At 46.8% G+C, this 21,194-nt stretch overlaps 1 protein-coding gene across 1 annotated transcript in view; it reads right to left on the bottom strand.

Moving 5' to 3' along the window:
- Positions 1–19,802, bottom strand: part of PHLPP2 (PH domain and leucine rich repeat protein phosphatase 2) — a 152,819-nt gene extending 133,017 nt beyond the window's left edge. The window contains exons 1-2 of the mRNA XM_074969029.1: positions 19,718–19,802; positions 10,222–10,469 (exon numbers count right to left, since the gene is read on the bottom strand). Of these exons, the coding sequence (XP_074825130.1) occupies positions 10,222–10,469; positions 19,718–19,789 (320 nt within the window). The 5' untranslated portion in view covers positions 19,790–19,802. The remainder of the gene's footprint in view (positions 1–10,221; positions 10,470–19,717) is intronic.
- Between the last annotated feature and the right edge of the window lie 1,392 nt (positions 19,803–21,194).

Genomic DNA, 21,194 nt, shown 5'->3' with positions numbered 1-21,194 from the left:
GAGCAGGAAATTGGACTAGATGACCTCCTGAGGTCTCTTCCAACCCTAATCTTATATGATTCTGAGGGGGTTGCGGTGTGGGGGCTGGGAGTGTGGTTGGGGTGTAGGAGAGGGTGAGGGGTGGGGGCTCTGGCCAGGTGGCACTTAACTGAGGTGGCTCCTTGTCGGCAGCACAGTGGGGCTAAGGTAGGCTCCCTGACTGCCCTGGTCCCGCGCTGCTCCCGGAAGCGGCTGGCAAGTCCAGCCCCAAGGCAGAGGGGCAGCCAGGGGGCTCTGCACAGTGAGTGCTGCCTGTGCCTGCAGGTACCGCCCCCGCAGCTCCCATTGGCCGTGGTTCCCAGACAATAAGAGCTGCGGAGCTGGCGCTTGGGGCAGCACGTAGAGCTTCCCTGATCACCCCTCTGCCCGGGAGCTTTTGGGGAAGGGGGGACGAGGCTCAGGGCTTCTGGCCCATGGCACGGAGACTTGCTGTGGGCTGGATTAAATTAATCAGCGGGCCGGAGGTTCCCCACCCCTGCTCTGAAGTTTTATGTTGGGTTGGGGTTTTTTTTGAGTGCACTTATGTAACCAAAAAAAATAAAAAATAAATCTACATTTGTAAATTACATTTTCATGATAAAGAGATTGCACTACAGTACTTGTATGAGGTGTATTGAAAACTACTATTTCTTTTATCATTTTTATAGTGCAAATATTTGTAATAAAAATAATACTATAAAGTGAGCCCTGTATACTTTGTATTCTGTGTTGTAATAGAAATCAATATATTTGAAAATGTAGAAAAACATCCAAAAATATTTAATAAATTTCAACTGGTATTCTATTGTTTAACACTGCGATTAATCATGATTAATTTTTTTGAGTTAATTGTGAGAGTTAACTGCGATTAATCGACAGCCATAATATTTTGTATTCCCTCTGAGCAGTGCTCAAGACCCACATCTTCAAGCTGAACAAGGGCCCATCAGCTGAAAATGGCTCCCTGCCTCCAACACGATGGTCCTGGAAAGCTGCATAAAGTGTTGGCTGATTATATGCTTAGGAATCCTTCAAACACCCTTTGGCTTTTTTGGTATGAGAGCTTAAGATCCTCTGGCATCTGCTGCTGCTAAGACCAAGCACCCTGTACAGTCAGTGTGAAAGAGGCTTTTTATATTAAAAAAAAAAAAAAAAAAAAAAAGAGCAGACGCTTCCCCTTCCCTCCCTTGTGAAAGGGACTCACAAAAGGAGACAGATCCAGAAGAATGCAGAGCTTTTGACTGCTTTGCTTTCTGTAAGAGGTCTCTGAGTCCAAAAGAGGTTCTCTCCAATGCAGGGTAGGTTCTCATCTCTTTTTTTTTTTTTTGGACCTGATGACGAGATCTGGAAGCCTTGAGCTAGAACAGACCTACAGATCTCCACCCATAACAAGATTATTCACTGCATAATTTTCATCAGAGACTACCTGGAACTGATGCTCCATCAGGACCGTGCCCTTTGCTCACAAATATTCACCTTCGGGAAGAAAATCAGCCGGGAGAGAGATCTTTTTCCAAAGCTTGACCTGTTCTTGGGCAAATGTGTTGTGGACTAACAGATCTCAAAGGGCTCCAGCTACAAAATGACAAATGCTTCATCCAAAGCAATCCCAGTACTGAAGCTCAAGGTTCTGAGGCACATTACATTGCATTTGTCTTTCCTCAGGCCAACCACATCCCAAGTATAAAGCTTGCATGGGACACTGGGGGCAGGAGACAGACAGGAGTGTCCTGAAGGAGAATGTACTTTTTTTCTATGACCTCCAAGATAGGACAGCAGAGGTGGTTGTGTGTGCGGAGGGGGGAGAGAAGTGGGGGGTGTCTGCCACGCTGCTTCAGTTGGTGACAGAGAGGCACTGGCTTCTGGCCTATCCATCTCTCAATCGTGGCTTCTGCACATTCCTGGACTGGCACCTTTGCAAGCTTTTTTAGCAACTTGGACAAGTCAGATTCTAAAACAAAATCACCATCCTGCTGCTCTTTCACCATGGAAATGTATCTGGCATCAGGAAGTTGCACAGAGTCCTCAATCACTTCATTGTCCTAATCAGCTCCATTGCCTCCATATGAGCACCTGGAGTTAGCAAGATGATGGGGTAGCCTGGAACATCAGCAATACTTTGGGATGCAGAGACATTGGATGTGCTGAGACCCATGAAGCAAGAGGCACAAAGAGCCAACTCAAGGAGGGTGTCAGTATTGCTGCAAAGTGCTCTGGCTACACCAAGTGATTCAAAGACTCCAAACTGAGGGTGAGAGGGAAGCACCAAGGCATCACTGCAGCCTCAAGGCAGACTTTGAGATGTGCTGGTGAGACGTGCCCAGGTCCCCAAACAAACCCTATCACTTAAGCTTCCTGACTGTGGCTGAGAAAGGGAAATTGATGCCCTATATCTTGACATACGCTACCTAAAGCCCCTAACTCCATCAGTGGTGCCTTGGAGTACAGTGGGGAGGCAATGCCTCATCAGCTGAGTCATAGCTCAGTGCCATCTGCAGCAAGTGCCAAGGCTTGGAGGGAGTCAAAAACTTAGCACATGGCAGAGATATTTTAATGAGCCTAGCAGGAAGTTGAGCCTGTGTTGATAAAAGTGTCACCCAGACAGAGTCCTGTAGACTAATCTGAAAGCAACTTCCATTGGGGAATATTTCAGAGTGGTAGCCATGTTAGTCTGTACCACCAAAAACAACGAGGAGTCCTTGGGGCACTTTAGAGACTAACAAATTTATTTGGGCATAAGCTTTCGTGGGCTAAAACCCACTTCATCAGATGCATTGAGGAGGTATAATTACACAGCATATGAAAAGATGGGAGTTGCCTTACCAAGTGGGGGGTCAGTGCTAACGAGCCAATTCAATTTAAGTTGGAAGTAGGCAATTCTCAACAGTTGACAAGGAGGAGTGGAAATCACTTTTATAGTGTGAATGAGGCCAATGTAAACAATGTAAACAGCTTATGCCCAAATAAATGTGTTAGTCTCTAAAGTGCCAAAAGGACTCCTCATTGTGTAGGAAAGACCATGCACAAGTACAATCTCTTCAGCTGCACATTTCTCAATAAAAACAATGAGGAGTCCTTTTGGCACTTTAGAGACTAACACATTTATTTGGGCATAAGCTGTTTACATTGTTTACATTGGCCTCATTCACACTATAAAAGTGATTTCCACTCCTCCTTGTCAACTGTTGAGAATTGCCTACTTCCAACTTAAATTGAATTGGCTCGTTAGCACTGACCCCCCACTTGGTAAGGCAATTCCCATCTTTTCATATGCTGTGTATTTATACCTCCTCAATGCATCTGATGAAGTGGGTTTTAGCCCACGAAAGCTTATGCCCAAATAAATGTGTTAGTCTCTAAAGTGCCACAAGGACTCCTCATTGTTTTTATTGAGAAATGTGCAGCTGAAGAGATTGTACTTGTGCATGGTCCTTCCTACACAGAGTACAGTACAGACCGAGAGCTAGTATAGCTCGGGAATAACCAAGCAATTTATTGGGAGTATCTGCCCCCCACTTGTGTGTGCTGTCAACCCTCCAGTCTAGTCTCATGAACATCATATCAGCAAGAGAAGGGGCTCAGGCTTACGCTGCAGGGGTTTCTCCTTTGAAACATTCTGGACTTGCGTTGGACTTGCACAACTCCCAGGGGATTGCCTTGAGGAAGACTTGGAGGCATTCCCCATGATACTTGAGTGTTTACAGTAACATCTCTAGACATTCCCCATGATACCCTGTACAGCATGCCCCATTCAGACACTTGTATTGTACTCTGCATTATAGATGTTCTTCTGCAGCACAGATTTTTGTCTGAAGCTGCTAAGTGGTATCGCTTCCTTCCAAGGGGTCAAGGAAGTAGGTGACATCCTGAAAGAGCAAAGAAAACAGCTGAAAGAAATACAAAACAAAGAGCTAAAAGCTTGTAGCAGTACGAGGCTTTGAAAATAGACCAAATGCTGAAGGAAAAAGGTTTGTTGTTCATCCAGAGACCCATGACATGGTTCTTCACATGTCTTTGGAGACTGGAACCTTGTGGACTGAATCAGTGCTCCCAGGCAACTGACAGACCAAAAGCCAAAGGGTCTAGAAATAAAAAGGCTTGGAAGGCATGGGGAATGGGAGAGGGCGCAAACCAAAAAGAGATACCTTAAGCAAGTAAGTTGCTGGAGAGAGACAGCTCCTACAAGAAACTCCTTTACCAGACCCTGGTCAAAGAGGAATGGACTGGAAGGTTCCAAGGGCAATGGTTAAAGTCCTTGGTGTTGTAGAACTAACAGTAAGTGAAGGCTGCTTGCCTCTTGACCCTATAATGTTGCCCTTAGGGGTCAAAAATGTTATCACTTGAGGCGTTCAGCCGGTATAGAAATAGTGAATGCAAGATCCAGGATCCTAAATAGATGGTATTTGTGAAGAAAGTGCATTACCCGACACATCCTTTCATCCTCCAACTGAATACAGAAAAACATGCATCTTCCCCCAACAGAATACAATGCAATCTGTAAACAGACAAAACCTGAAGGCAATCAGAAACATGCAACTGAAAAGACTGTACTTGTACATGCTCTTTCCTAAACACAGTACACACTGAGGGCTAGTGTAGTTGGAGAATACAACAGCAATTCACTGAGAACATTTCCTCTCCTTTCATGTGGTGTCAAACCCTCCAGTCTAGTGTTTTCAGTATCATATACCAAGTACTGGTCACTTCAGCTAGGTCAGTGAGAGAGCACTATCAGGCCAGGGTAAGAAATAAGCATAGGAGAGAACAGGAGGCCAGCACAGAACAACAGCAGCTTCACAGACCCTCATGTAACTTTAGTTATTGCCCATGCATAAAAGCCAGGTTTTATACATTCATAGATTCCAAGGCCACAAGGGACATTGTGATCATCTAGTCTGACCTCCTGTATAACATTGGCCACAGAACTTCCCCAAAATAATTCCTAGGGTTGTTTTTCTTTAAAAAAAAAAAAAAAACAAAAAAACACCAATCTCGATAACACACCACAGCCCTTGGTAAATTGTTCCAATGGTTAATTGCCCTCACCATTAAAAATGTTAATTATGATTCGCTGTTTACAATTACATTTTGAGACTTAGGAGTTATCCAGTTTTTATATCATTCTATATTTTTAATAAAAATGTCATGCAGTACCACATCAAACTCCTTACAGAAATCTAAGTATATTAGAACAACACTATTATTTTTATCAACCAAATCGGTAATCTCATCAAAAAAAATCAAGTTTGTTTGACAGGATTTATTTTCCATGAACCGATGTTGATTGACATTAATTAATTACCCTTCTTTAATACTTATTAAAGAAGACTCACATCAGCTGCTCTACTATATCTTCCCTGGGATCAATGTGAGACTGGCCTATGATTACCTGGTTCATTCAGGTACAGAAAAGAGTTTTGTCCATGTAGTTTTCGGAACCTGTCCTTTGTTGTGAGCTATAACTTTTGAAAAACTTTCAAAGAGAACCTAAGGAATGGAAGGTCTTAGCTAGAAAGAGAGGCTGAAGACCTTAGACCTATACATCTTAGAGAGGTAAATGCTCAAAGGAACTTACTGAAATGTGTATGCACTTAATGGGGATCACAGAGACTGGGGGAGGATCTACTTCAGCTGAGGAGTAACACCACAAAGACATTCCTGGAAATTTAGGACAAATATCTGGGGATCTTCTCCTGCCCCTCCTACCCCAAAAGGATGATCAGTATTTGTATTCTTAATCCAGGAGATGTGGGAAAAATCCACCTACAAGAATTCAAATGGTGGGGAATTAAGAGTTACTTGGAGTCCAACATATCTGGGGTACAAGCAACATCAGATGCTTGACTGGGTTATTTGTGTTCACATGCATGTGACCACATTGATCAGCAGATTGTGCACTAAAATGGAATTCTCTTGGCATTTGAGAGAATTTGGGTATAGTGAGACCTTGAGTTTGGTGTCATCTTCCTCAGCAGAACTGACCAAGACCATGGACCATATCCTAATGTCAAACAAATGACTACTAAGGGGAATTTCATACTTACAGTATCTCTATGGCCGGGGTTCTCAGACTTTTGTACTGGTGACCCCTTTCACACAGTAAGCCTCTGAGTGTGACTCCCCTTATACATTAAAAACACTTTTTTATATATTTAACACCGTTATAAATGCTGGAGGCAAAGCAGGGCTTGGGGTGGAGCCTGATAGCTCACAACCCGCCATGTAATAACCTTGCGACCCCGAGGGGTCCCAACCCCCAGTTTGAGAACCCTGCTGTACGGAGACCTTCCCCCTTTGAGGTTTATTTACGAGACCTTCCTGCTACATTTACATTCAGAATTTTGCACAGGTGACATGCAATAGTTCAAGAACTGAATTTCAGGATCAAGCTTGTTGAATTGCTAAAGGCAAGAAGGTAGCAAGTGTGGGAGCAGGACCTGCTGCCATCAGTTTAAAGCTCAGGACTGGGTTTCAAAGTATCATTCACAGAGACCAATTAACTTAGCTATTCAACTTGCCACAAATCAAAGGGAAGTAATGCTGCAAAACAACAAGAAAAGAGAGGCTGAAACAAAAGTTCAAAAGAGGAATTAAAACACAATCTCTTACAACTGCTCCAACAATGAGTCTTCAAATCCTAACCTTATCAGGGCTCTGGGGTAAAGGGTTTGTGCTTTTCTCTAAGTGCTGGAAGATCACTACAGAACTAAGCAATGAGCCACTAAAGGCAATTTTGCTATAAACATTTCACCCAATAAACAATTTATCAGCTACATCCATGGCTCCATGCCAACAGCTATGTATATCCTTACTGTAACTGACCTATGCCTGGTTCCTGCAACTCAGACACATAGCAAGAAAAACTCTAAGTGAAGGGAGAGCTCCACTACAAATCTAGTCTTACTCGCCTCACTGTTACGATGCAATACAGAAGAGGACTGCACTGTCTTCCTTTTCCTGTACCAATATGCTGAATTCAAGCTATGCTGCATGTTCTGTATTCTCAGCACCCAATGCACAACAGCAGAAAAATCTGGGAGCCAAATCCAGAGCTTGCAAAAGTGAGTGTAACATCACTGAATTCACTGAAACCGCACTTGCTTACAGTATTGAAGAGGAAGCCAGATTTTTATTATAAATCCTCTTTTTTACAAATTTTCAACTTTCAAAGAGAATGTTTTGGCTTGAAAAACTGTCATTTTCACATAATAGAACTGTTTCTGAAAATCTGAAGAAACTGATCAAACTTTACAAAACTCCATTTTCAAGATTTCATAGCCAGAGCCTTACTTAAACTGTATTGCACACTAGTATATATGCATGTCAAATCTCATAAATAAGTGACTAGCTTTCATCATCAATACTTGGTTTTCCATCATGAATTCCAGTGTGCAAAACTTTCTATGCCAAAACTACAACAAGATTTGTAAGCAGACAACATGTAGTGGAGACCTAGCCTGACATGAGCAATTAACATCTGGAGGGAGGCCTCATTTCTTGGACAACAGAATTAGGGAGGTAAACGGATCACAGAATATCAGGGTTGGAAGGGACCTCAGGCGGTTGAAAAAGACAGAATATTTGAGCCAGCTCAGATAAGATGGAGAACACCCAGGGACCATTTATTAACAATGGACAAAATAGTTTGGAATGTAGAGATGAGGTAAAGACTAGGTCAAGTGAGGACAATGCATAGACAGAGCATGTTGCACTGGGACTGGTTCCTGCAAAGTAACCAAGCTAATTCAAAAACATGTGATGCAATGTAAAGTGTAAATGTATATAAAGGAAAAGTTTTTCTGTGTAACTCTGGATGTATGGTACATACTATACTCACCCCTACACTTGAGTCTGATCAGCACAGCTTTGCTGCATGACAAATAAAGGAACCTGAGTGACTAAATCTGGAGTCGAACTGAGTTTTTTGGATCCCAGAAAACTGGATAAAGTGTTCTCCTAGAAGTGAACAAGGTATTCTGGATAAGCTGAATGGAAAAGGTTTCAGAGGGAATCCAACACTACAGCAGGAAAACTTTCTATTAAACTTTTAAAACATCAAGACCCCAGTCTTTTAAGCATTCCAAGAGAGCAATTTGTGCAGGAAAAGTTTCTATTGCAGTGAATTTGTGCAGTTTGGTCCCTGCAAAAATTTTATGTGCAAATTTATCAGCTGCCATGTCACAGTTCTCTCCTCCCCTTCATACTCCCACACTTCTCCCTAGATAAAACCATATCTGGGATCTCAGGAACTCAGATGTTCAGTAGACCCAACCTATGCTGAGCTATGCTACCTTGAGCGTTAATCCATGCTGAGAGGCTGGGAAGGAGCTATAAGGAACATAGATTTACTTTTGTACTGAGGCAATTGGAAGGATCAGGCATCTTTCAGCTCATGAAGTCATTATACAATAAGTAATTCAGTACACACAGTTTTACACACCTATAATTTATTGTGAAGAAAAAACTTCAGTGTATAATTTATGCAAATAATACTTTATCAAAAATACTTAGTGATGCAAAGGACACCCAGTCTTTCCTCCCATCTGTCAATGACTTTCCCAAACACACTGAAGTCTAGGGCCCTAGCAGTGGAACTTTTACCAGGAACTGGAGAAGTGCTCCAAAGTGCCATGCCTCTCCCCGTGCATTTTAGAAGAACAACATGGATTAGGTCCACTGGGAAAAGTGTGGATTAGAGACTCCCGTTTTAGCTTTGTCCGTGAAAAGGAGTGGCAGGTTTACATGCTGAAATCCAAAATCCACTGGAGGTAATACAAAGTCTAAATTCAAAAGAACTCTATGGCTTGTAAAGCTATGAGGAATTCATGATCTTCTCAGCACAAAGTTTGTGCACATTAATCTTTATGAGCTGAAGTCTATTTTCAGTGCATAATGACCTAAGGCACAACACTTTATACACTGAAGTCCAAGTTTTCTGTACATAAAACTTTATAGCTTAAGTCTATTTATACTCTTAGCATATTTTGCAATTCATTTTTTTTTAAAAAGGATATCTCCACTGAAAAAGCATTAATTTATACAGTTACTAAATCATGACCATCACAAAAGTACATACCAAGATCATTTCAGTTAACAAAATATAGATGTCAAGAAATGATCACTAAAGGTAACTTAGAGATTATACATTCTCAAGAAAATTTACACTTGTGAACATGCACATTAGACATTTCTATGACCTTAACTCTGGCCCTTTTCGTCTGTGGCCTTTTTTTGGTGAATACATTTGAATAATTTGCCTAACAAATATGCTATCATTTAGGATGCCAGTTTTATAAAGATGAATAAAGATGTTCAGATAGTATATACTGGGAGTAAAATTTAGTCCTTTATATGGAAAAAGATGCAGCATTATATAAACAGGGACATCTCTCACCCCAGGGCATATTCCATGTCCAACTAGAAGTTCCCAGAAGTTAATTCACTCAAACGAAACACTCTTCAAAAAGGAGGTGCTTCTAGGGGAATTACCAGTCAAACCCTCCCAGCCAAAACACCAATGAGTGTTTCCTATCTGAGCATAACAGCTTCAATCCATAAATTATAGTATTATATGCTCAGAACTGGGTCCATCTGCCATACAGAACCCCTCTGTTGACCCATAACCTGAGCTTAGGTGATCACGTAAATAATCACTTATATTTTAGAAAAAGTTAAGATGCTTGTTTAATTAGTGCAAATTAAACTAAAGCTACGATGCAAGTAGGATAAAAAAAAACAAAGATTATTTTAAAATGGGCTTTGCAGTGAGTCTGAAGCCTAGTATTCAGCTTAAGGACTAGTGGTAATAGTTAGCATAAAGCCACATTAGACCTAATAACACTTAATCTCATTTTAAGGGGAATCCACAGCCCCACTGATTCCTGAGTATATATGATGCGAATTCAGCTATTAGTCTTATCTTGTTTCCTAGTTCTGTGATTTTGTTTATAATAAACATCGTACAAATAAAACTCAGTCTCTATGTATGTCTCACCAGTCATCATCTTAATTAATCTCTAAATAGCCACCAAAGAATAGACCTATTATTAGTGACTAGTGCATCTTGCACCCAAAATGAATCATAAGGCTATACCTACACTTTAAATCAGCCCTACTTTCATTCACATTCATTTGCCCACAGCAAGAAAGCACTGCCCTCCATCCACTTCTGGAATTGGATTTACCTTTTTCTTCTGTCCTTACCTGACCAGGTCTCCATGGAGCTGCAAATAGAGGTTCTCCCTACCCTCTCCATCACAGATCTCAGATGCCAGGGTATCCACTGTACAAAGGACCAAGTGCAGGTCAGAAGAGGTCGCAGTTGCAGAGTCTGCTCCATAAATGTACACACAGCCTCGCCCAACATCCTCTTTCAGCCAGTCTCTCTCACGGGAGCCAAACCGACTCCTCCTGTTCAAGCAGTTTCTGCTCCCATTGCACTTCATGTTCCTCTAAAGGACATCAAAAGTAAATGGTTAGCTGCTGGCACGAAGACTGAAATCCAATAGATTGCCCGTTGCTTTCCTTCTCCAAGACCTCCAATGACCAGCCAAGTGTAATTTCCACCCCTCACCCCCCTCTCCTTCTGCTTTCCCAAATTCCCCTCATCCCTCATGGGTTGCAGTCATCCAAACAGCTGCTTACTCCTGGGGGAATTCTGCGCCACTAAACGTGCACAGAATTCATGTCCCCTGCAGATTTCTTTGCTTCCCCACAGAAAAATGACTTTCTGACAGGGAAACAAAGGGAAGCTGCAAGAGCAGTCACGCACCACTACCTAGCTGCGCAGGTTCATCATTTCAAGCACCTGGAGCAGCCGGCGGAGAGGTAAATCACCGCAGGGCTGGGAACACCCCATCCTTTGGCTCCTACCCTGAGCCGAGATCACCTGCTAGCCCTGGCTGGGCTGGAAGCAGGAGAGGACAGGATTTCTTCTTCCCCTGCAAAGGAGTGGATGGGGCCGTGTCAGACCCCCCTGCCCCGAGAATCCTCCCCCAGCTGCAGGAAGCTCAGCATTCTCCCATGCTTCCTGCCCCCATCACTCCTCAGCTGCGGGGGGGAGGGGTCACTGGATGGGGAACTGCTCCCCCATCCACCCAATCCCCATGCATCTGGACCTCCCATACCCAGACACCCCTACCAAGCCTCACCCCATATACCCAGAACCCCACTAGCCCTCCATACCTGAACTCCATCCCACTGAACCTCAACCCCTGCACCTGGAGCCCTCCTGCACCCAGACCCCCTGCCTCCAGACCCCCACCCCTGCACCTAAACCACCCCCACACTGAGCTCCCTGCACTCAAACCCCCACCCTGACACACCCAACCCCCCTGCACCACCCTGAGCCCTCACATCCAGACCCCCATGCCACTGACCCCCAACTAGCTGCACCCAGACCTCCACCCCACAAAGCCCCACTCCCCCCAGCATCCAGACCCCCCGCTGAGCCCCACACACTCAGACCCCTCCGCTGAGCCCCCACCACGTTCACCTGAAAGCCCCAGCAGAGTCCCATTGCCCCTGCACCTGGAACCCCCCCAATGAGCCTCTGTGCATCCAGATGCCCCCACACCTAGACCCCCCACTGAGCTGCCTGCACCCAGACTGTCTCACACAGAATCCTCTCACCCCACACTGAGCCCCTCCACACTTGGATCCTGCCTGGTTGAGCCTACCTGCCCCACAGGTGCACCTAGCACAAAGGGGCAGGGCCACAGGGTGTTTCTGGGGTATACTCAGGCCTTGTGCTGTGTCAGGGTTGGGTGCAGCCTCACCACTGAGTCCTTGTCCTGGGGGTAGGGGATGGGGAGGCTGCAGGGTAATTTCCTACCTTTGTACAGCCAGTGGCCTATGCTCCCCACCACCATGCTGAAGCCTCTGCATTTATTTATCGACAAATAAAGCTTGCAGAATTTTAAAATATTGTGTGCAGAATTTTTTATTTTTTGGCACAGAATGCCCTCAGGCATAACAGTGGTGGACAAGACATGTGAGGAGACTGCATAAACTAAGGTAAGGCAGGAAGTGGCCCCTGGATTGTGCCTGGAAAGCATCTGCAACACCCTGTATCTCTACGATCTAGAAACATCCTTCACCTCTTTGGATCTCACCCATTACTAAAGAGAAGCACACCGTTAGCAGGAAAATTAAACCTCAGATGGGACCAAATCCTCTATCCCAGCTGACTTGTTTGACACTTTGATGATTCAACAAGGACTCATTAGAAAAATTGGAAAGAGTCCAGCGGAGGGCAACAAAAATGATTAGGGGACTGGAACACATGACTTATGAGGAGAGGCTGAGGGAACTGGGAATGTTTAGTCTTCAGAAGAGAAGAATGAGGGGGGATTTGATAGCTGCTTTCAACTACCTGAAAGGGGGTTCCAAAGAGGATGGATCTAGACTGTTCTCAGTGGTAGCAGATGACAGAACAAGGAGTAATGGTCTCAAGTTGCAGTGGGGGAGATTTAGGTTGGATATTAGGAAAATCTTTTTCACTAGGAGGGTGGTGAAACACTGGAATGCGTTACCTAGGGAGGTGGTGGAATCTCCTTCCTTAGAAGTTTTTAAGGTCAGGCTTGACAAAGCCGTGGCTGGGATGATTTAGTCGGGGATCGGTCCTGCTTTGAGCAGGGGGTAGGACTAGTTGACCTCCTGAGGTCCCTTCCAACCCTGATATTCTATGATTCTATGAATATGGAATTGTCTCCTTAATGACATAGTCATGCTCCTTCCCTCTTGCCTAGAAATACAGCTCTACCCAGGGCTGACAAGAAGTGGGGAAAAGGAAGACAATTGTATCAAGGCCCTAAGTCCAGGGCTCCCCCCAAAACGTCTAATGTCTGTGTAAATAAAGTGAAATTGCAGAGAGTGAGGCCCCAGTGAACATTATGTACTAGGGCTCCAAATTTCTCTTGAAGGGCCTGACTCTACCACTATTACTAACAAGAAAGTGCCCTAAAAGCAGAAATGGCTCAATTCAAACCTCACTATGCTAGCTGTTCGTTCCACAGCAGGTGTTCAGGCTCATAATCTGTGAAGAGTGAAGGCCACTGCTCCAAACGGACATGCCCTAAACCTATCACAGTAAAGTGTTAGGCAAATCAATATTACATTGTAAAACAAATAATTTTTCTCACTCTGCCTCAGAGTCCCAAAGTGTCAGATGCATATTCCACATAGCAAAATAATTTTTACAATAGTTTGTCACTTTAGCAGTCAATGTTGTCAACTAGATTTTCCTCTATTAGGGTGAGAGAGAGGCTCATCAGAGTATCTAAGAAATCCTTCTGGAGTTAGCTTTGCTTACAGATGGTGGTGCTAGACTCCCATAAGCACCTATCACCTCACTAGCAATGCAGCATTTCATCCTCTAGAACAGTGGTGACCAAACCACAGCTCGCAAAACGCATGTGGCTCTTTTACAGTTAAAGTGTGGCTCGTGGAGCTCTCCACGCTCCCCCCTCCGCCATTCTCTGCCTACCAGACTGGGGGGGAGGATACTCAGGGCTTCTGCCCTGGATTTGGGTGGTAGGGCTAGGAGCTTCTTCTCCCCAGCAGGGAGGGGGGTCTTGGGGCTTCAACCCCACAGGATATGCCTGCCAGGACTCAGGGCTTCAGAAGAAGCATTGCTGAAGCCCCAAGACCTCCCTCCCCACAGGGCTGAAGCCCCAAACCCCGGCAGGTGCCTCACACAGAGCTGAAGCCCCAAGACATTTCCCATTATAAGACCCTGTTTTCAATTGCCTATATCTTTGCCAAATTTAAACCATTTGGGCTCCAATTTTCCATGCCAGGTGTCTGTTTCCAGCTGAAATTCTTTTTAGAAAATTTCAGGCAAAACAGTTTCTGAGAACGAGGCTAGGGAAAAATGTCTGACACTGTATAGCAATTCTTATGTTATGCCCATGTTAAAGAATTCTTTGAAAAGTTCTGGTGCCCCCATGTTTTGGAGCAGGGACACGAAAAGGGGAGGAGGTCTGGCTGGCCTGTGTGTCAGGAATATGCCTTTTAACATTCCCATTAAAATTTTCCCAAATTAGGCCAAACTATAAACTTTGGGGAGGGGAGGGAAGAATCACAGTTCACACACTCAGTGGAGGCTTCTTTGATTTTAGTAGCTAAAAATCTCTGAAGATTCTGTCCTTACTGACCATGCTTGAGATTGCACATGCTCCAGCGGCATAGAGCAACTGAGCATGCTTCAGCTCCTCAACTACACATGCACCATTACCACAGAGCATGCTCCAGCCCAGGGATACAGGCACAAAGCCAAATTTTCCCCCATAATGACATTTACCAGCTGCTCCAGGTTGTGGTGGGACCACCAGACATTAGAACTGAGAGCAGGGAGCCTGTCTCTTCAGTGCTCTCAATGATCTCCCAGAGGGCATTTAGGCAGCATCGAGAAAGAAGCTGTTTGATTCAAATGCACAGGGGACAAAAGCTGAATTGGGAGGAGGGAAAGGAGTAGATTAGGACAAAGTGTCTGGTGAAATTGGCACAGGGGGACGACGACACAGATTGGGCATGGAGACTGGGAGCAGGGGGAGTGGAGACTGGGAGCAGGGGGAGTGGAGACTGGAACTGACTGGACAGGTAGGGTGAGACTGAGAGTTGGTGTGGTACACAGTGGGGTGAGGGGAAGAGAAGAGCCTGGGAGAGCCCTAAAATCAGACAAGGAAGTGGGGAGACTGGGGCTGGATGAACAATGAGACTGGGACTAGAAACCAGTGGTAGGAAATGGGGGCAGGTGGATGGAGAGGAGGCAGATCTGACAAGAAGCAGAGGCGCAGGGCATGAACTGAGTGTGCCTCAACAAGAGACAGGGAGGGGAGAGACTGGAACTAAGTGTGGAGAGAAAGAGGGGAGACTGGGACTCAGAGAGCGAGCCCAGAGAGTGAGACTAGGACTGGGACAAAAAGATGGAGGTGGTGAGACTGGGAAGGCAAAGAGAATGAGAATGGGATGAGGAGCCTGGGGTGGGGAAGAGACAGGACAGGGACAGGACTAAAGGGGTCAAACTTGGGGGGAAAAGGGAAGAAGTCTCTGTACCCACCACAGCACATTTCCCTCGGTAGCCTGGAATGGAACTCAAGATTCCCAAGTCTCATCATTCCTCTGCTGTCAGCAAATATCTGCTGAAACTGACTCAAAGTATGTGTCTCTTCCCCCTGCAGTGCTGGTCCACACAGAGGATGCCAACCTACTATTGTTATTGATTACTCTGTTAGCTCAAGTAGCAGAAGTCCTTGTGGTGGATCTAAAGGTTTCAACCCTGCTGATGACCCACATGGGCGTCAATGTGATGCCACGTGATGGAACTGGTCTTTTTTGGTTTGCTTTTTTAAAAGCTAGGAAGTTGCATACACGCGCGCACACACACGCAAATTATGTTAAACATCAGTAAGGGTTGCAAAGTTAAGCACTCAAAAGTTAGGAAATGCCAGAATTAAGGTGGCCTGTGCAGCCTTAGTTTGGCTCCCTTGGGCATGTGTGTTATGATGCTATCTTTAATTATATGATCATATACTATTCATTTCCACAGGACACCAGCCTCACCCAGGGCACAAGATGGATACAACTCAATTAATGGGTAGTTATTCAATATTTTGTTTTCTCACTGTTTTTTGTGTGGCTCCATGCCTTGTTTACTGCACACTATTTAAACCCTGCTCTGAAGACAGAATTATTAATTTCCTCCTGGACTTTCTATGGAGCTCATCCCTATAGAATGTAAATGCTTCACAAACAATTAATGTATTTCACAACACCCCTATGAGAAGAGGGGATGATACTATCCCCATCTTATGGATAGGGAAACAAGAGACAGAGATCAAGGTCAAAAGTTTCTACTGATTTTGGGTGCCCAATTTTAGATAACTAGGACCTGATTTAGAGTAATTAGCATTATACGTTTATATGTTCACAGTACACCTCTCACTGACTTGCAGAGGTGCTGTGCACTCACAGCATCAACTGAAGTCAGACCCTGGAGTCTTGAGTCAGGCATTCAGAAAATGAGGAACTAATATTAGTGGTAACCTGTGAAAAGTTCGATTTAAGTGACTTACCCAAAATCACTCTGTAGCCCACAGCCCGCTGGGGATGTTTGTTGAAAGCTCCTTCACAGAGCCACGAACATAGGCCTGTACCTGGCACAGTTCACGAATTTCCCCAACACTTGTCATTCCTGCGGTGAGGGGGAGACCCTAGCATACATCTACATAGGGTATGTCAGGTTGCAGCCCCTCTTACTGAGATTCTGGCTATACTTTCCTCTGTTCCTGGCACACCCCATCCATGACCCCACAAAGTTGTGAGACCTTCTTGTCAACCTTCTCCTGGCGCTGACCATCCACCACTCCAGGAGGAAGAAGCAAGATGGGCATGGGTGCTCTGTGACTTAGGGCCTATTTCTGTTCCCTTGTTCATTCTCACCTCCAGGCAGAGTTCCTCCTTAGATGCCTTTGAGGAACAGTGGGCACTGCCTGGAGCTCTCTGCTCAGTGTCCCCCTCTGGATCCCTCGTTATTAACCTTTGACCTCACTCCCGCTCCTATTTTTTTTCCCACTTCTTGCCCCCAGAAATCACTAGCAGCCTGGGTTCAGTGGTTCTGCCCCTTGAGCTGAGAGGGCAGGCCTTTAGTTTTGGGCAATCCTATTCCTGCCCTTCCGGTACTACTCACAGTACAGTGACTCTGTGGAAGAGGGAGGAATAGAATCCAATTCTCCAGGGCAGCATTCACTTGTCTTAGCCACAAAACCATCATTTCTCCTCCTGCAATTCCTTGCCTCATTCACTACACCTCTTCCAACTGCTGCCGGCACAGAGTGCCCAGTGTCACCAACAAACTTCTGCAATAAACAAGGCAGGGTCCTATAGACAACAGCCGACTGTATCCCCATATTCATCCCCAGATCAGGTTCATCCTGTGCACTAAAAGAGGTGGAGTCTGGTGTAAAAAAACCAAAAATAGTAAGGTTTCAGAGTAACAGCTGTGTTAGTCTGTATCTGCAAAAAGAAAAGGAGTATTTGTGGCACCTTAGAGACTAACCAATTTAAAGATCTTCTGTACTTTCCACAGTATGCATCTGATGAAGTGAGCTGTAGCTCACGAAAGCTTATGCTCAAATAAATTGGTTAGTCTCTAAGGTGCCACAAGTCCTCCTTTTCTTTTTGCAAAAATAGTATGTGATCACTGTGACTGAATGTCCCCCTGCAGTCACACCCTACACATTACTGTAATAATCTTTGTACAAGATATGCCCTGTGAGGTATCATTTAAAAACTGATAATACATTGATCAATATTTTTGTGTAATGTATGTATAAAATGCATATTAAGAGTTATCAACATAAGCTGAAATTCTGACTGAAATGTTTACACCAGGGAAGGGGGTAAACCTGTTTCTCAATCTCAAAGGACCCGCTAATGCCTCTAGCCAGGTGTCAGCAAAGTTGATTGGCAATCACCCATCAAGTGGCCATTCTTTGGCAACAGATGAAGGCAGGCACTCTCTATCCTCACAGTGAGAAGGCACTTTATCTAGGGGTAACCCTCAGGCAAATGCATTTCAAAGGTTGACTGGACTATAAAAGTGAGGGACAAAAACACACCAGATATTCTCTTTCTCTTCCTATCTCTTTCACCTAAGACAACAGCCTTTGGACTTTGGGAGGAGTTCTGACCTGAGAATTTGGTCAGCCCTATTGCTAAGAACATGTGGTAAGGATTTTACCTTGAACCAAGTCTAGTTTGTTAAGTTTTAGTTACCAGAAAGCGTTTCATCTTTCTCTTGTAACCATTTCTGACTTTACTACCTTATACTTGTACTCATTTAAATTCTACCTCTTTGTAATTAAACTTGTTTTATTCTTTAGTCAAAACTAATCCATTATTGTGCTTAAACTGAATTGTTTGGTAATGCCAATTAAAGTACCAAACTGTTGTATATTGACCCCTTACAGAGGCAACAGACCTCTAATATCTGAACTCTCGCCAAGAAAGCTGGACAGTGCAGAACACACCTTTTGGGGAAAATCCAGGACCAGGAGTGTGTTGGGGTCACCCTGCAAGTGGAAGCCAGAGCATGACTGGAATGCTGCTGGCAGGCTGCAACTATACACAGACACTCAGACTACAACAGCAAAGATGATAATTTGGAGGGCAGCACAGCAGGCACTGAGGACTCCTGTTTTTGCCTCCTTGTATGAAACTCCTCAGAAGAAGAGGTGTGCTGGATCTCAAGTACCAGTAGGAGTAAAGCAAGCAGTTCTGCTGGCTTTGCAAATAAATGCCCTTTCCCAACACAGACTCCTGCGTGAAACAAGCTGGAAGTGTTATTAGTAACACAGGTAAGGGAACTATTTTTAAAGTACTTTTAACCAGCTAGTGACTCACTCAAGGTCACATGAGAAGCCTGTGGTAGAACTGAGGTGAGAACACAGGAGTCTTGGCTCTTAAGAACCCCTTCTTCCAAATCTTGATCCCTCACCACTCTCTGTTTTTACTGTTTAAGCTTGTCTATTTATATTGCTGTGTCAAGTGTTCTACTCTTAAGACAGCATCATATCAACGCAAGAGTGTGTCTCATTTCTTGACACTAAAGCTTTTGCTGATGCCTCCCTAGTTATCAACTCTGCAATTTTCCACCCCTTGCTGTACTCTCAGACTAATCTTCTCGTGGCAAGGACCATTTTATTTTTGCTAAAGTGCCAGGCTCACCAGTGATGCTATTTGAATAAATTCAGAACCAGACAATACCAAAGAAAGGGAGTAAGAGAAAAGTATGCCTTCTTGGAGGGAAGGGGAGAGGTTTTGTATATGCCTCTGGGGCAAGTGAATGTCATGGTTATAGTTAAGTCCTATCTATACTATGGTAATCACCATGAACTTTTGACCACAGCATTATTAGGAAACCACTGTAACCAACATATGGCTTCATTAGAAGTCTGTTGGGGTTCCCTCTTCAAGCGGTCTTGGAGGAGAAATTCACATAATCCAAATTCCACTCCCTGGGCTGCCAAGGGGTAAATTCCCTTCTTCTAACATTCACAGACTGCTTCAGGAGACAGACACGATGGATGACGACCCGTTAGACACGTCCACCACCAAGATGTATCACAGTGTGAGATCAGCAGATGGATGAAGAGCTGCGGGCCCAGGATCAAGCCAGGGAAATGAGAGGCGATGCCCATATGCAGTTGGGGAGCGCGGGGCGGAACGGTGCATTAGGGAACTTGCCAGTGCCCCGCCCGCATCGCTGATTAAGGTCCACAGATCACCCCGGTACTAGGAGCCGTGGGGCCCAGCGCTCACCTCTCCGGGACGTGCAGGGGGACGCGCTTTCTTCCACCCGCTCGCCAGGACGCCGCGCCTGGGACGAAGCCCTGGCCCCGGGTGCTCCAGCTCACGCTCCCCGGGCTTGGGCGCCGCGACCGCCGCCGCCGGCGGCCCCCCAGCCCCGGAGGGCAGCGCCGCGAGTGCGTGGCCCCCGCCCCGAGCCCCCAGGCAGCAGGGGCCGCCGTCCTGCGCCGCATCTCCCGGGCCTGGCACGTCGCGGTCTGACGGCCCCAGAGCGCTCCGCGGCGGCCGGCACCGTGCGCCCCGTCAGGGGGGCGGAGAGAGCGCGCCGCACCGGGAGGCCCTGCTCCGGGCGCGGGCCCCTCGGGGCCCAAGCCCCCGGCCCGCTCACCTTCAGCACCCGGATGCCCCCGCGGCTCCCGGTCCGGCTTCCGCGGGCGCCGCCGGCCGCCGCCGCCTCCATGGGCCCCGGCGCGGCCCCAGCCTCCCCCTCAGCAGCGGCGCTGGGGCAGCAGCGCCTCGCGCTCGCCGCGGCGGGATCCCAGCCGCGCCCACGGGCTCATTAGCATAACGGACCCCGCCTGCCGGGCCCCGCCCCCTGCCGGAGCAGAGACTGTGGCCGGGGCCCCCTCAGCTGCCGCGCCAGCTTCGGGGGGCGGGGGAACAGAGAACTGGGGGCAAGTTAGGGCATTGGGGGGGCCTAGCCAAGGACAGAGCAGGGGGAAAAGGAGTGGGGGGGGGCCTAGTCAGCACAGGCAGGAGCGCATGGGGGGCCGGGCATGGAGGGGGGCCTAGCCAGGAGTAACGGGGGGGGGCCTAGCAGGGGAGCACTGGGGAGTGCCTAGTCTGGGGGGAAAGGAGGGGGGCGAGCAGAGGAGAGCATTGAAGGGTGCCTAACCCGGGGGGGGGGGGCGCTAGCCAGGGGAAACAGGAGGGGGGGGCTATCAGAGGAGAGCATTAGGGGTGCCTAGCCAGGAGGAAGAGGAGTGGGGGGCTAGCAGGGGGAGCACTAGGGGGGCTAGCCGAGGGAACAGGAGGGGGGCTATCAGAGGAGAGCATTAGGGGTGCCTAGCCAGGAGGAAGAGGAGTGGGGGGCTAGGAGGGGAGAGCATTGCAGGGATTGCCTCACTGGGGGCAGAGCAGGGCGAGAGCTAGTAGCAGTAGGAAGAGGTGCCTGTTTATCCAAGGCTGGGGGTGATAGAGAACATGCTCTGGCCAGATAACCAGTCCTGTAGGAATAAAGCTCTCATGGTCATGCGGCTCCCGTAGCGGTAGTGCTAGGATGAAAATGGACTGTACAGCAGGCCCCAAGGACTGGAAGTTTCCACAGGCCCTGGGGGTCGAAGAGCCCCAGTGCTGTAGAACCAGGGGCAGCAGGTTTGTATAATTTTTGGTGGTGCCCAGAATGGGTCCAAATCCCACATCTCCCACCCACACCTGCCTAAAGCAGGAATGGGTTTGGGTGCAGGCTCTGGGCTGGGCTGGGCTGGGGAGTGGCGTGTAGCAGGGGTGCAGGCTCTGGGAGGGAGTTTGGGTGCTGGGTAGGGGCTGGGCCAGAAGGTTAGGGTGCAGGGCTGGGCCAGGATGAGGAGTTTGGGGGTACCCCAGGCAGGCTGCGCTAGGGCAAAGGGCCAGAGAGGACGACTCCCTGCAGCCCTCTCCCCACTGGCAGCAGCAAGCTCTGGGGGTGGGCCAGCATGACACTCACCCAAGCCCCCCCAGGCTGCTGCTCAGGAGATCCAGCCAGGATAAGCACCCCCCCTCCTCTTGGAGTCAACTCAGAGTCACCTGCCAGGGTGGGGCTGCCATGCGCCTTCTCCCCTCCTCAGGCACAGCAGCTGCCTCAACCTGCCCCAGCACTGCTCCAT

Source organism: Natator depressus, chromosome 12 (genome assembly GCF_965152275.1).
Source record: "Natator depressus isolate rNatDep1 chromosome 12, rNatDep2.hap1, whole genome shotgun sequence".
Lineage (NCBI taxonomy): Eukaryota > Metazoa > Chordata > Testudines > Cheloniidae > Natator > Natator depressus.
This window is presented reverse-complemented; position numbering and strand designations above follow the sequence as displayed.